The 16,643-nt window shown below is 40.8% G+C and overlaps 1 protein-coding gene across 8 annotated transcripts in view; it reads right to left on the bottom strand.

The window, feature by feature from the left end:
• The window catches only part of TENM1 (teneurin transmembrane protein 1), an 893,898-nt gene that overhangs the window by 150,215 nt on the left and 727,040 nt on the right, over positions 1 to 16,643 (bottom strand). For all 8 annotated transcript variants that reach the window (XM_049871612.1, XM_049871606.1, XM_049871609.1 and 5 more), the window contains one exon: positions 10,930 to 11,197. In XM_049871612.1, the coding sequence (XP_049727569.1) occupies positions 10,930 to 11,197 (268 nt within the window). The remainder of the gene's footprint in view (positions 1 to 10,929; positions 11,198 to 16,643) is intronic.

The following is a 16,643-nucleotide window of genomic DNA, read 5'->3' as shown; positions in this document are numbered from 1 at the left end:
TCACCAAATGGTTTTCCCAATTTACTAATAGGTGTGACCAGCAGTTTGAAATGGGCACAAACCACTTGCTTACCAGGGCATCAGTCAGGGCCATTTTAAAACCTTGGTAGACTCCAGGCACTTTTACTTTTGGAGGTCCCATCTCACATCTTATCAGACATATTAAAATGGACATGACCCATACCCCACATTAAACATATTTCTATATGTAAATGTAGGAATTGAGTTGCAAATGACTGGGTGACATAATGCTCCATTTTGCAGACAAATGTCTATTTAAACATTTATTAGAGTTGATTTTCTGATTTTCTTTTCAGATTTTGGTGCCAATAAACTTATTTTTATGGTTGCAAATATTTGTCGAAGGCCTTGAAAAACTCATATCCTTGGCACTGTGCCTAGAAAGTAGAATGGATACAACAGTCCTGCTCTCAGTTAATGATTATGAATTCCTGAGTGGAGAGAAATGATGAAAGATTATTATCTCTGCTAGCTTCTTTGACAGAAAGCCACTGGGGCATTGAACTAGGCACTCTGGCAGGTGGGTTGGTCACTTTAGTTAAAAGAGAAAGCAGTGAGACTCATAGAGAACTCAGGACCGGGAGACCCGAGTTTGAATCTCCTTGCTCTGTCACGTACTCTTGCTGAACCTCAGTTTCCCCCTCTGTAAAAATGACGATCACATTAATCCTGCTGTGCTTACCAGGCAGGGATGTTCTACAGATTAAAATGAGATAATGTATGTGAAAATACTTTGCAAATTGTAAAGCACAACTCATTTATTATTAAAATATTCAGTAGATGCTATTTTTGTGGCTGCCCAGCCTACTTAAGTTTTACTGAAGGGAAATTTATGAACACTATAGCATCGTTCTCAGGAATGTTCTGTGTGCACAAAGCAACTGTAGCTTAGCACCTATTACTATTAATGCTCCCCTGTTTCTCTCTACTGCAATTTAGACATACTTTTTTTTCCTATGTGTTGTGAACTTTTAGTAAGTCTAGTTCTCCCTGAAACACCACGCTTTCCAGCCAAACTACTGTACTAAATAATTATGCAATTGTTGTTGCCAATAACCTTGAAGAAAAATAGAATTGTTTAGAGCGGTGCTACTAAAGGCAGAGGGCTGATTTTCTGAACTTTCAGGACGCTAAACCGCTGTAATTTAATTTAATTAAAGTGAAGACCAGGCAGAATGCATGATTACATATTGATAATATATGCGGACACAGGCGGACATAGGGAATTATTTTGACAAAATTCACATAATGAATGCAGATCAGAGCCCCTGAACAAGCCATTTTTGTCAAATTAAATAAGCCTTCTCTAGAATTTTAACAGCGGTGAACTTAACAATAATATATTTTTTTCACATTGTTTTGCAAGCAGCAGAGTTGAGAAAGAAATCAGATAAAATACAATGATTTCCAGACATCAGGCCTTAGAGCCAGAGAGTAAAGCACTAAGGCCAAAATATTTCAAATGTTTACATGGAGTTTTTAGCAGGGGAGTCTTGTCTCTGCATCAGACAACAAAATCTTTAAGCCGGATGAAGTGATGATTGTGGCTTTTGTACTGGAACCCTGGGGGTGACTTTCCTCTTCTTCCACTTGATCAATGTTGTACTTGGATTAATCAATCTTATCAGTTGCCACTGATACTTCTCCCAGGAAGGAGTTCTCACAACCTCTGTTACTAATTTATTCACTTTGGCATTATCCCTCCAGTTGGGAGTCTGTTCCATTATTTATAAAATGGTGGGATACCTTAGGATCTTAGTTACTCCTTTTCTCATTTTGGCTGCCCCTCAACACTCTATTCTTCTTTTGCCACACTATTGCCCTTAGCAGTCACACCAATTCCCTACAGCTGAACTGTGTGAGAAACAAGAGTTCCGCATTTCAAACTATGTGGGCATTTCCACTTGGGTTAAGTGCTACGGCTGCTAACAAGAGGTCAGCAGGTCGAATCCACCAGGCGCTCCTTGGAAACTCTATGGGGCAGTTCTACTCTGTCCTATAGGGTCGCTATGAGTCGGAATCGACTCGACAGCAGTGTGTATTTGGCGTCACTTCAAATCCAACTTGTTTAAACCTGAACCCCTCTTCTATCACCCAAAATTGAGTGGGTCAGAGATTCTTATTTAACTGGCAGGGAAAGGAGAAGAGTGGGAGACCTTTTTGGCCATAGTTTTAACCTAAAATCCTTGCTACCACTGGGACCATATGAACGTTGGTCAAGGCTTGTGTTAGTTTCCTACCACTGCTGTAACAAATTACCACAAACTTAAAGGCTTATAACAACACACATTTGTCATCTCACAGTTAAGGAGGTCCAAAGTCTGAAATGGGCATAAGTGGACTAAAATCAAGGCGTCAGCAGGGCTGCATTCCTTCTGGGGGGCCCTAAGGGAGAATCCACTTCCTTGCCTTTTCCAGCCTCTAGAGGCCAGCCCATCCGTTGGCTTATAGCTCACTTCCCCCATCTTCAAAACCACCAATGTTGCATCTCTCTGTGCCTGTCTTCTGTAGTTTTACCTTCCTCCAACTCTAACCTTTTCTTCTGCCTCCCTGTTCCGCTTTTAAGGACCCTTGTGATTACATTGGGCCCACCTAGATAATCCAGGATAAATCTCCCTATTTTAAGGTCAGTTGATTCCCAAAACCCCACTGCCATCAATTCGATTCTGACTCACAGGGACCCCATAGGGTTTCGAAGCCTGTAAATCTCTACAGAAGCAGACTGCTACATCTTTCTCCTGCAGAGCCGTTGGTGGTTTCGAACCTTTGACCTTTTGGTTAGCAGTTGATTGTTTTAACCACTGGGCCATCAGGGCTCCATAAGTTCAGTTGATTAGCAACCCTAATTCCATCTGCAACCTTAATTCCCTTTTGGTATGTATTGTAACATATTCATAGGTTCTGGGGATTATGATACGGACATCTTTGGAGCGGGGCATTGGTCTATCAAAAGACTATACTAGGATTTTTGAATCCTAAGGAAATCTGAGAAGGGTGGGGTATAAGCATCACTGTTAGTAACTGGTACAATATTTAGTCTGTTTACTTCTACATCGGTTAAAAAAAAACACTGCAGTCGAGTCGATTCGGACTCATAGTGACCCTATAGGGACAGTAGAACTGCCCCATAGGGTTTCCATGGAGCTCCTGTTAGATTTGAACTGCTGACCTTTTGGTTAGCAGCCGAGCTCTTAACCACTATACCACCACATTAAATATGGCTATTAAATATGGCCAAGAGAACAAATAAATCTTCCTCCCCTTCTCCCTCCCTAGCCCTTTCTTTCAATTCAGTCAAAGCTATTAAGGTACCAGCTCAAATGCCACATATTTGATATTTTTGTCTCCATCCATTTATTGCCTAAACCATTCATTGTCTGTTGTGTTCTTAAGGGACTCGAAATCCATCTTCAGGGAAGTAGATTCTCCATCTTCACTCTACCACCTGTTCTAATACTTTACCACTGTCAGAAAATTCTCTTATTGTCCATGGTGATGGAAACCGTCTAATAAATAAAATCACTTCAACCTACTTGAAAACCATGATGAAGCTACCAGCGACACTTTCTACAATATAAATAATCCATACTCCATCCTAGGTACCACACCTGCAATTAGTTTGGCTGCTCAGCTTGAGAGCCTTGCCACTTTCCTTTCTCTACCTACCCTAAAAAATGTGCCCCCAAGTGCACATAAAACACAAGGAACATTTTTTTCTTCCTCTTTGGACATTCTCTCACTGTGTTCATTGTCTCTTGGATGCTCTGTGTGGCGCAAATGGTTAAGTGCTCAGCTACTAACTGAAAGGGTGGTGGCTCAAACCCACTTACAGGTGCCTTGCTGCTGATCTGCTTTCAAGGGGTCACAGTCATGAAAATTCTATGAAGCACAGTTCTACTCTGAAACACACAGGGTCGCCACGCGTCAGAATAGACTTGACAGCAACTGGCTTGGTTTTTTTTTTTTTTGTTTTTCATCAACTCTTGTTTTTCTTACTGTTATTAGCCTTAAAAAGGAACCAATACCATATTTTTTAAGCATCTTAGTTAAGGCCATTTTATAGTTGGAATCCACCAACCATTGCAACAATGGGCTCAAACATATCAAGGATCATGCAGGTGGTGCGGGACTGGGCAATGTTTCATTATGTTATACATAAAGTTGCTATGAGCTGACTAGACAGCAACTAACAAAAATAGCTGGAATGCTTGAGGAAGTTTTGACTGGGAACACAATTTTAGAAATAGGAAGTAAACCAACACCCATAAACAAACAATAGGAATGGAGGCTTCAGTACTGGTGTCTGTACTAGAAAGCCTGCTTCTCTTTGTGTTTTAGTTGTGTATTCAATCATCCATGGACATTTTAGAAAGTAGGTCATTTAAGGGTGCTTAACTAGAATAAGGAGGGAGATTTTAGAATCTCTAGCGCTGAAGTTATTTAAAAGGAAGTTTTTTTTAACACATCTTATAAATAAAGTGAGGTTGAAAAAATGATACAGCCATTGTGGAAAATAATTTGGTGGTTCCTCAATAAATTAAAAACAGATTTGTCATATGACCCAGCAATTCCACTTCTAGATATATACCCAAAAGAACTAAAAACAGGTGTTCAACCAAAACCTTGTAAATGAATGCACATAGCGGTACTATTCAGAAGAGTCAAAAGGTGGAAACAACTTGAATGTTCATCAACTGTGAATGGGCAAACAAAATGTGGTATAGCCATACAAAAGAATATTATTCTGTCTTAAAAAAGAATGAAATACTGTTACATGCTATAACATGTATGAAACTTGAAAACATTACGACAAGTGAAAGAGGCCAGTCACAAAAGAACATGTTATACGATTCGATTTGTTTGAAATATCCAGAGTAGGCAAATATATAGAGACAGAAAGTAGACTAGTGGTCATCAGGGAGTAGGTGGAGAGGAGGACGGGTAGTGACTGCTTAATGGGTACAGGTTACCTTTTGAAGTGATTAAAAAGTTCTGGAACTAGATAGTAATGATGGTTGCATAACCTTGTGAATATGCTAAAACCCACAGAATTGTACACTTTAAAAGGGTGAACTTTATGGTATGTGAGTTATATCTCAATAAACCTGTGTTGTATTGAGTAAATCTGCAAAAGACCTCTTTAAAGTGTTAAAAAGCAAAGATGTCACCTTGAGGACTAGGGTGGTCCTGACCCAAGCCACTATATTTTCAAATGCCTCATATGCATGTGAAAGCTGGACAATGAGTAAGGAAGAACCAAAAAGGATTGACACCTTTGAATTATGGTGTTGGTGAAGAATACGGAATATACCACAGACTGCTAGAAGAATGAACAAATCTGTCTTGGAAGTACAGCCAGAATGCTCATTAGAAGCCAGGATGGTGAGGCTTTGTCTCACAAACTTGGACATGTTATCAGGAGGGACCAGTTCCTGGAGAAGGACATGATGCTTGGTAAAGTAGAGGGTCAGAAAAATAGAGAAAGACCCTCAACGAGATGGACAGACACAGTAGCTACAATGATGTGTGGAAATATAACAATGATTGTGAGGATGGTGCAAGACTGGGCAGTGTTTTTTCTGTTGTACACAGAGTCCCTGTGAGTCGGAATCTAACCAACAACAACGAAAACTGTTATTTTAAAAAGAGGTGAGGTTGAGCTGCATTTATGAGAGGCCTAATAAGCAATGACTGCTACTTATTGTATCAGTCAGCTAGTTCTACAGGAGTATACAGGATAAATTTCTAGATGTCACAATTAAAAAAAAAGTGGGGGAAAAAACCCAGCAAGGGTTCTGAGGAGGGTCGTAAGGAATTGGATAACAAAGATCTATGGAGAATAGTTACAGGAATTCCACCTAGTGAAGCAAGCGCTACAGAATAATATCCTGGAGAGGAGAATGTGAGGCTTTGAGTACACATCGGTCAGGGTCCCAGCAGGAATCAAATGTCACACTCACAAGTATTCACTGTAGAGAACTGAAAAAGGGACTATTTACAGAGGTGTGAGCAGAGCTAGGAAACCCTGGTGGCATAGTGGTTAAGAGTTTGGTGCTAACCAAAAGGTCAGCAATTCGAATCTACCAGGTGTTCCCTGGAAACCCTATGGAGCAGTTCTACCCTGTCCTATAGGGTCACTATGAGTTGGAATTGACTCCATGGCAATGAGTTTTTTGGTAACGGGTCAGCGCTAAGGAAATCAATAAGGAATGGTGACCTATCCAGGGACTGGCAACAGTGGGAAGCCCTCTAGGCTTGCAAGGGCAAAGAGATGGGAATGATGACACAGAAGCCCAGAGAGAGCTTGGGGATATGGAAAAGAGGCTACTCAACAGGAGCTACCATTTTCTAATGTAGTCACTACCAGAACTGCATGTGAAGCAGTGAGGCTTGAAAAGGGATACATACCCTCACCTCTCTCTCCTTCCTAATCTCTGGTTGGTGTCACCCATTGGCCAAGTCAAATGGGAATCTGGAAGGCAAAGGAGTCTACTCAATGCAATCTATAGAAGCTAGCATCTCAGGGCACAGAACAGAGAATGGAAGAGAAGAGATTGTACGTGTGTGTGGGAGTGGTGGAGTGGGCAGGGAGGGCAAATGAAAAACAACTAACAGAGAGGGACTGCCTGCCTGTCATACCCAAAGCCCCTTTCTTAGAGAAGCTGAGGCAACAGACATCTGCATAGGCTCCATGCTTTATACCATGTGATCCCAATACCCCGGCCATAGCAAAATTGAAATAGAAATACCAGCAACCAACATTTGTTGAGTGCTTAGCATGTGCCAAGCACTTTATATTACTCATCTCATTTAATTCTCATATCATGATGAACCTATGAGTAAATATGCTATTTATGGCACTCAGTTCACAGATGGAGAAACTGTGGTATTCAGAGACTAAGTAATTTACCCAATGTCATACAGCTAGTAAGTAGAGAAGGGATGATATGAACCCAGGAAGGGAGTCTGTCTCCAGAGTTGTTCTCTTAACCACTTTAGTCACTGGAACAAGGATTGAGCAGGACACTGTGGGCTGGACAGCAACCTCAGTGGTAGTTACAGCTCTGCTTTACAGGGGTGTTTTATATTGTATAGCAGCTGGCTGACCCAGTCCAGAGGAATCTGAGTGCAAGGCACAGAGCAAACCAGCAGACCACAGGGTATGAGAAGCTGAGGAAAAAGGACGGTTACTGAGGGAATCTGAATCCGTTCCTTGAATTCTCATAGACTGCAACACAGGTGAGTCAATTATTTAAGTACATGAGGGCCTCTTGGGCAGAGAAGGGCCATCAGTCTTTTTTTCCCCCTATTTTCCTCTAGTGGCACAGTGGTTAAGAGCTCAGCTGCTAACCAAAAGATCGGCCATTTGAATCCACCAGCTGCTCCTTGGAAACCCTATGGGGCAGTTCTACTCTGTCCCATAGGGTCGCTGTTGGTTGGAATCGACTCAACGGCAATGGGTTTGGTTTCGTTTTATTTTCCTCTGAAAAGAACGAGAGGAAATTGACACATTGTAGTCTAAGAAATATAGGTCAGCCATATGAGAGTTTCGAGGGAGAAAGATGTGGCAGTCTACTCTGCCCTATTGGGTAGCTATAAGTTGGAATTGACTCGACGGCAACAGGCAATGGGCATATGGGAGTTGTACCATGATAGAGACTTCCAAGGGAGGCTAGAGCTTTAAAAATAGTCTTCTCATCTGTCCAAAGGTGGTTTCCGTGAGATGTTGCCCGAAGGCACAAGAATCAATGGCTCCCAAATGTAGATCTACAGATTTTGTGCCAGGTCCCTCAGAAAGTTTTCACGGTCTCCCACAGAGTGACAGAAATAAAGACATTGATGTCTTTCTGTCTCTCTCTGTCATTGTCAGGTTGCTTACCACCATTTCTTATGACAAACTATTACCCATTTTTGGCACTAAGGTATCCCTGCTTTATAAAATTATGGTAGTGGTAGGCAATAGTAAAGTATTATAATGAAATGTGCAAAGACTGGGAGTTAGAAAACCAAAAGGAAAAAACACACTCAGCATTTCTCAAGCTAAAAGAGCTGGAGAAAAAATTCAAGCCTCGAGTTGCAATATTGAAGGTTTCTATGGGGAAAATATTGAACGACACAGTAAGCATCAAGAGAGGATGGAAAGAATACACAGAGTCATTGCACACAAAAAGATTAGTCAATGTTCAACCATTTCAGGAGGTAACATATGATCAAGAACTGATGGTACTGAAGGAAGAAGTCCAAGCTGCATTGAAAGTATTGGTGAAAAACAAGGCTCCAGAAATTGAGGGAATACCAACTGAGATGTTTCAACAAATGGATGCAACGCTGGAAGAGCTCACTTGTCTATGCCAAGAAATTTGGAAGACAGCTACCTGGCCAACTGACTGGAATAGATCCATATTTGTACCCATTCCAAAGAAATGTGATCCAAAAGAATGGGAAAATTATCAAACAATTTCATTAATATCACACGCAAGAAAAATTTTGCTGAAGAAAATTCAAAAACAGTTGTAGCAGTACATGGACAGGGAACTGCCAGAAATTCAAGCCAGATTCAGAAGAGGACGTGGAATGAGGAACATCATTGTTGATGTCTGAGGGATCTTGGCTGAAAGCAGAGAGTACTAGAAAGATGTTGTCATGGATTGAATTGTGCCCCCCCCCGAAAAAACTTTTTTTTAAAAAATATCTGTCAACTTGGCTAGTCCATGATTCCTAGTACTGTGTGATTGTCCACCATTTTGTCATCTGATGTGATTTTCCTATGTGTTGCAAATCATACCTCTATGATGTTAATGAGATGGGATTAGCAGCAGTTATGTAGACTCAATCTACAGGATTAATCCAAATATTGAGCCAGTCTTTCCTGAGATGTGGAGGGGAGAGACAGGGGGACCACGTGGCACCAAGAAGGCGGGGCCAGGAGTGCGTGTCCTTTGGACCTGGGGTCCCTGAGCTGAAAGGCTCCTAGACCGGGGAGAGTCAGTGGCAGGGGCCTTCTCCTAGAACTGACCAAGGAAGAAGGCCTTCCTCTGGAGCTGGCACCCTGAATTTGAACTTCTAGCCTCCAAGATTTTGAGAGAATAAATTTGTGTTTGTTGAAGCCACCCACTTGTGGTATTTCTGTTGTGGCAGCCCTAGATGGCTAAGACAGATGTTTGCCTGTGTTTTATTGACTACACAAAGGCATTCGACTGTGGGGATCATAACAAATTATGGATAACCTTTTGAAGAATGGGAATTCCAGAACATAAATTGTGCTCGTGTGGAAGCTGTACATAGAAAAAAAGGCAGTTGTTCAAACAGAACAAGGGGATACTGCATGGTTTAAAATTAGGAAAGGTGTGAGTCTGGTTTGTATCATTTCATCATACTTATTCCATCTGTATGCTGAGCAAAGCATCCAAGAAGCTGGACTATATGAAGAATGAGTCATCAGGATTAGAGGAAGACTCATAAACAATGTGTGTTATGCAGATGACACAACATTGCTTACTGAAAGTGAAGAGGACTTGAAGCACTTACTAATAAAGATCGAAGACTACAGCCTTCAGTATGGATTATACTTCAACATAAAGAAAACAAAATTCATCACAACTGAACCAATAAGCAGCATCATGCTAAACAGGGAAAAGATTGAAGTTGTCAAGGATTTCATTTTACTTGGATCCACAATCAACATCCATGGAAGCGGCAGTCAAGAAATCAAAAGACGCATATTGCATTGGGCAAATCTGTTTAAAAAGCAAGGATGTCATTTTGAGGACTAAGGTGCGCCTGACATAAGCCATGCTATCTTCAATCACCTCACATGCATTCGAAAGCTGGACAATGAATAAGGAAGACTGAAGAATAAGCCACGCCTTGGAATTATGGTGTTGGTGAAGAATCTTGAATATACTATGGGCTGCCAGAAGAACAAACAAGTCTGTTTTGGAAGAATTACAGCCAGAATGCTCTTTGGAAGCAAGGATGGCCAGCCTTCATCTCACGTACTTTGGACATGTTATCAGGAGGGACAAGGCCCTGGAGAAGGACATCATGCTTGGTAGAGTAGAGGGTGGGTGAAAAAGAGGAAGATCCTCAACAAGATGGACTGATGCAGTGGCTGCAACAATGGACTCAAACATAGCAATGATTGTGAGAATGGTGCAGGACTGGGCAGTGTTTCATGTATATAAGGTCTTTGTGTGTTGAAACTAACTCAACGGCACCTACTGCAATAGTAGATCACAGTGTTCTTTATTTTTTTTAGTATTCTGACTTGGAAAAATAAAAAGTTGGTAAACGTGGCTCAGTCTCTTTTTTTAAAAATGTCATTTGTCTGAGAGAATTACAGATCTGAAAACTGTAGGCCCAAAGGACCTCTTAAGGTCCCTACTATGTATAAGATTCCAGGTTTTAAAGTCTTAAGATTACAGAAAATCAAAAGGAATAGGAAGGCAGAATGATTTTTTATTTAACCTACTGAAGTAACAAGTTAATGGAGTCTACCCATCTTAGACATAAGAGATAATAAGTGGAGATGCCTATAAGTTAGAGTTTTGTAGTTTTTAAGTGGAAATGACAGCCTAAATGTCAGATCCAAAAACGTGGCCCAAAGAATGCCACACCAAAGGTCACAGTTAGAAGGTAACATTCAGCTCTGGAGACAGTTATAAGTCAGATATTGTGCGATTCCACTGGTATGCAGCCATCATGAAAGGGGAGCTAAAATCGTTTAGAAGCAAAACGGTGGCAAAATAGAACTCTAAACAGACCCAAAAGGAGTATTTATATGAAAAATGCCTTAGATCCTTTAAACAGAAGAAACCCGTAATTATTGCAAATACAATTAATATGCAACTAGTATTTTCTCTTTCGTTAACGTAACACTGTTATTTACATAGAATTGGTTCAACATACCCAAAGCTTCTGCCAGGCCCCAAACCTTCTGTCCATAGATGTCGGTCTTGTTCCAGGCAAATGTGTAGATGAGATTAACTGCAGCAGGAAACCACTTCTGTGTGAGTCGTCCTTCCACAGCTACCGTGAGGTGTACTTTTATCATTCCCACAGGAATCGTTGAATGTGTCAGAAGGATCCGCAGCAAGGTTTTATACCCGGGGGTACGGCTGCTCAAATAACTCAGCCTCACAAAGCTGGAAGGAATGGGGATCTCCTCCTGCACAACCTGAAAGAAGAAAAGCCAAATGGGCTCTTATCAGTGGTTGCAGATAGATAAGGAAATTGAATGCTTTGTTGCCTTAGAAAGATGCTTAAAGGGATGTATGCAGGTCAAGACATTTGTTTTCAAATCTTTGTAAGGTTGTGTAACCATAGGTTTCAAATTTTGCTCCAAATCTGCATGAGGACAAGAAACCCAGACGACCCTGATGATTGCTCTCCCTTTTCCCCTGAAATTGAGAAAGAACAATTTCAGTTTTTCAGCAGTGTTCCACAAATTATTGCTTAGTAGGAGTTGGAAAAGATCACACTGCTGAATGTCAAGCAATTCAGTGCTATGGTCTCCATTAAGGGGTCTATTTCTTATACATACATACACAAAATCTTGCTTGGTGTCAAGTCTTATATCACAAAAACATTGTTGTAATCCTTACTCAGGTTAGGATCTCTAAGAGGAAGGACTCTAGAGGCAGGCCCAGCAAGCAATATTTTATGACAAAGATCACAGTTTGCCTAGAATTAATCTTTATTGTTGCCATCAAACTTGTTTTCTTTGGAAGTTTGGAATGACTCTGAGGGCAAATCTTTAATCAAATTTTGCTTTCATATTTCTCTGTGCCTAGATGTACCAACAGCTGGGAACAAGTTTCTCCAAGTTGGCACCTGTGACTGGGAAGCAAATAACTCCCATTAACTCCTTTGCAAATCTTATACTAAACATTAGCCTCAGAGTGAAACTACTACTTGGCTTCTTTAATTATTTGCAATTATTTATTTGGTTATTAACACAGATGGATTTTGTTGTTGTTGTTGTTAGGTGTCGTTGAGTCGGATCCGACTCATAGAGACCCTATGCACAACAGAACGAAACACTGCCCGGTCCTGCGCCATCCTTACAATCATTGTTATGCTTGAGCTCATTGTTGCAGCCACTGTGTCAATCCACCTTGTTGAGGGTGTTGCTCTTTTCCGCTGACCCTGTATTCTGCCAAGCATGATGTCCTTCTCCAGGGACTGATCCCTCCTGACAACATGTCCAAAGTGTGTAAGACCCTGTCTCTCCATCCTTGCCTCTAAGGAGCATTCTGGCCGCACTTCTTCCAAAACAGATTTCTTCGTTCTTTTGGCAGTCCATGGTATATTCAATATTCTTTGCCAACACCACAATTCAAAGGCATCAACTCTTCTTCGGTCTTCTTTACTCATTGTCCAGCTTTCACATGCATATGATGTGATTCAAAATACCATGGCCTGGGTCAGGCGCACCTTAGTCTTCAGGGTGACATCTTTGCTCTTCAACACTTTGAAGAGGTCCTTTGCAGCAGATTTGCCCAATGCAATGCGTCTTTTGATTTCTTGACTGCTGCGTCCATGGCTGTTGATTGTGGATCCAAGTAAAATGAAATCCTTGACAACTTCAATCTTTTCTCCGTTTATCATGATGTTGCTCGTTGGTCCAGTTGTGAGAATTCTTGTTTTCTTTATGTTGAGGTGCAATCCATACTGAAGGCTGTGGTCTTTGATCTTCATTAGTAAGTGCTTCAAGTCCTCTTCACTTTCAGCAAGCAAAGTTGTGTCATCTGCATAACGCAGGTTGTTAACAAGTCTTCCTCCAATCCTGATGCCCCGTTCTTCTTCATATAGTCCAGCTTCTCGGATTATTTGTTCAGCATACAGATTAAATAGATATGGTGAAAGACTACAACCCTGACGCACACCTTTCCTGACTTTAAACCAATCAGTAACCCCTTGTTCTGTCCAAACAACTGCCTCTTGATCTATGTAAAGGTTCCTCATAAGCACAATTAAGTGTTCTGGAATTCCCATTCTTTGCAGCGTTATCCACAGTTTGTTATGATCCACACAGTCGTATGCCTTTGCATAGTCAATAAAACACAGGTAAACATCCTTCTGGTATTCTCTGCTTTCAGCCAGGATCCATCTGACATCAGCAATGATACCCCTGGTTCCACGTCCTCTTCTGAAACTGGCCTGAATTTCTGGCAGTTCCCTGTCGATATACTGCTACAGCCGTTTCTGAATGATCTTCAGCAAAATTTTGCTTGCATGTGATATTAATGATATTGTTCTATAATTTCCACATTCAGTTGGATCACCTTTCTTGGGAATAGGCATAAATATGGATCTCTTCCAGTCAGTTGGCCAGGAAGCTGTCTTCCATATTTCTTGGCACAGACAAGTGAGCACCTCCAGCACTGCATCTGTTTGTTGAAACATTTCAATTGATATTCCATCAATTCCTGGAGCCTTGTTTTTCGCCAATGCCTTCAGAGCAGCTTGGACTTCTTCCTTCAGTACCATCGGTTCCTGATCATATGCCACCTCTTGAAATGGTTGAATATCGACTAATTCTTTTTGGTATAATGACTGTGTATTCCTTCCATCTTCTTTTGACACTTCCTGCGTCGTTTAATATTTTCCCCATGGAATCCTTCACTATTACAACTCGAGGCTTGAATTTTTTCTTCGGTTCTTTCAGCTTGAGAAACGCCGAGCGTGTTCTTCCCTTTTGGTTTTCCATCTCCAGCTCTTTGCACATGTCATCGTAATACTTCATTTTGTCTTCTGGAGAGGCCCTTTGAAATCTTCTGTTCAGTTCTTTTACTTCATGAATCCTTCCTTTTGCTTTAGCTGCTCGACGCTCAAGGGCAAGTTTCAGAGTCTCCTCTGACATCCACCTTGGTCTTTTCTTTCTTTCCTGTCTTTTCAGTGACCTCTTGCTTTCTTCATGGATGATGTCCTTGATGTCATTCCACAACTCGTCTGGTCTTCAGTCACTAGTGTTCAATGCATCAAATCTAGTCTGGAGATGGTCTCTAAATTCAGGTGGGATATACTCAAGGTCATATTTTGGCTCTCGTGGACTTGCTCTGATTTTCTTCAGTTTCAGCTTGAACTTGCATATGAGCAATGGATGGTCTGTTCCCCAGTCGGCCCCTGGCCTTGTTCTGACTGATGATATTGAACTTTTCCATCGTCTCTTTCCACAGATGTAGTCAATTTGATTTCTGTGTGTTTCATCTGGTGAGGTCCATGTGTATAGTTGCCGTTTATGTTGGTGAAAGAAGGTATCTGCAATGAAGAAGTCGTTGGTCTTGCAAAACTCTATCATTTGATCTCCGACATTGTTTCTATCACCAAGGCCATATTTTCCAACTACTGATCCTTCTTCTTTGTTTCCAACTTTCGCATTCCAATCACCGGTAATTATCAATGCATCTTGATTACATGTTCGATCAATTGCAGACTGCAACAGCTGATAAAAATCTTCTATTTCTTCATCTTTGGCCCTAGTGGTTGGTGCATAAATTTGAATAATAGTTGTATTAACTGGTCTTCCTTGTAGGCGTATGGATATTATCCTGTTACTGACAGCGCTGTACTTCAGGATAGATCTTGAAACGTTCTTATTGACAATGAATGCAACACCATTCCTCTCCAAGTTATCATTCCCAGCATAGTAGACTATATGATTGTCCGATTCAAAATGGCCAATACCAGTCCATTTCAGCTCACTAATGCCTAGGATATTGATGTTTCTGTGTTCCATTTCATTTCCAATTTTCCTAGATTCATACTTTGTACATTCCAGGCTCTGATTATTAATGGCTGTTTGCAGCTGTTTCTTCTCATTCGGAGTTGTGCCACATCAGCAAATGAAGGCCCTGAAAGCTTGACTCCATCCACGTCATTAAGGTCGACTCTACTTTGAGGTGGCAGCTCTTCCCCAGTCATCTTTTGAGTACCTTCCAACCTGTGGGGCTCATCTTCCAAGCACTATATCAGACAATGTTCTGCTGCTATTCATAAAGTTTTCACTGGCTAATGCTTTTCAGAAGTAGACTGCCAGGTCCTTCTTCCTAGTCTGTCTTAGTCTGGAAGCTCAGCTTGAAACCTGTCCTCCTTGGGTGACCCTGCTGGTATCTGAACACCGGTGGCATAGCTTCCAGCATCACAGCAACACACAAGCCCCCACAGTACGACAAACTGACAACCAATATTTAAGCAACCAATACTGGTGTTCTGTAAGGAAAAGGAATTGTGTTCTGTGACTTTTGTCTTTCAAAACTTCTGAAGAAAGAATGCACCCTATTGAACATATTTAAGATGACATGAATAGTGTGGATATTTTCATGCCTTCATTCAATTTTAGCTCAGAACCTTATCCTCTCTCTTCCAAGCTAGTGCACACAACAAAACTGATTGTTAAACACATGGTGTCTCTTATTGTCCAGGATTTCTTATCATGCTCCTGTTTCTGAGGACACCAATCCTTCTGGTCTACTTTTGGTCCAGTTTTTCTTTCTCTACGTTTGCTATTTGATGCCAGAATTCACCCATCAGCTCTGTCTTCTTAGATGGCAGCAGAAAAACAATAATGAAGGGCTGTGCGACAACTAGCACCTTAGTACTTAATTTCCCTAAGGGAACATGGGATCTTAGATCATTTTGAAAACTTTTGTGCTGAAAGAACAGCCATACTTCCTAATGACAACTGTGAAGGATTGGTGTACCAATCAAATGTACTCATTAAATACTGTCTTGTTTTTTTTCTTCCTTTCTAAGGAAAAACAATAAAAATGATAGAAGGAACAACTTTTTGGGTTCCTTTTCTTGTAGGTTTTCATGAGTGGTATCCTCTGGGCACTGCTAATAGCTAGTGGGCAAGTTGTGATGGAAGAAAAACCACCTATTTTGGAGTGTTCATTTACCTTTTCTTGAGTATACTTCTTGAGTTCTGGCTTTATAAGACTTATGAGTCCATTTTGGTGGCTTCTACATTTAACTATCATTGAAATGCTTCTATAATGTGTTGGAATTGTACTGTGGCCATTCGAATGGTTTAATTTTGAAAAGAAAATATTGAATGCTTAATAAAAAATTCAGGCATCCTAGAATCTCAACGCTCAAAAATATGTCTTCCCCTGACTATAAAGCTTTAATACTCAGAAACAAAACATAAAAAAAACTCTATAGGCTTGAAAACTATCTTTATGAAACACAGCTAAATAAGAAGAGTTTTCATGACTTTTAAGAACAAAGACAATGGATTCAAACTAGACAATGGAAGCAAACTAGACAATGGGTGCAAAGTAGATTTCTTAAGAAGCTTTAATGCAGAATCACAAATGGTCTAAGCTCATCAATTATACTGTTACCAGAGTAGAGCCAGCCAACTTTGTTCTTTAGAGCACAGCGTTTATTAGGTCAAGCATTGGGGTTTAATTCTCATGACAGCTAGTTCATCTTGCTCTGTTTCATGGCCACAGATAGCACCTAAATACCCTGGCCAATTACTCTGCAAATGTGTGCCAGAGTGATTATCTTTGAAAGCTTCTCTTGACAATGGAAGGGCGGTATATTACAGAGCTGGCAAGAGCAATAGGAAAAGGAATTCATACATTTCGCACTGTTGACTACCTTATGGTACA

Source organism: Elephas maximus, chromosome X (assembly GCF_024166365.1).
Source record: "Elephas maximus indicus isolate mEleMax1 chromosome X, mEleMax1 primary haplotype, whole genome shotgun sequence".
In the NCBI taxonomy this organism is placed as follows: Eukaryota; Metazoa; Chordata; class Mammalia; order Proboscidea; family Elephantidae; genus Elephas; species Elephas maximus.
Note: the sequence above shows the minus strand (reverse complement) of the source record. Positions and strands in the feature narration are given on the sequence as shown.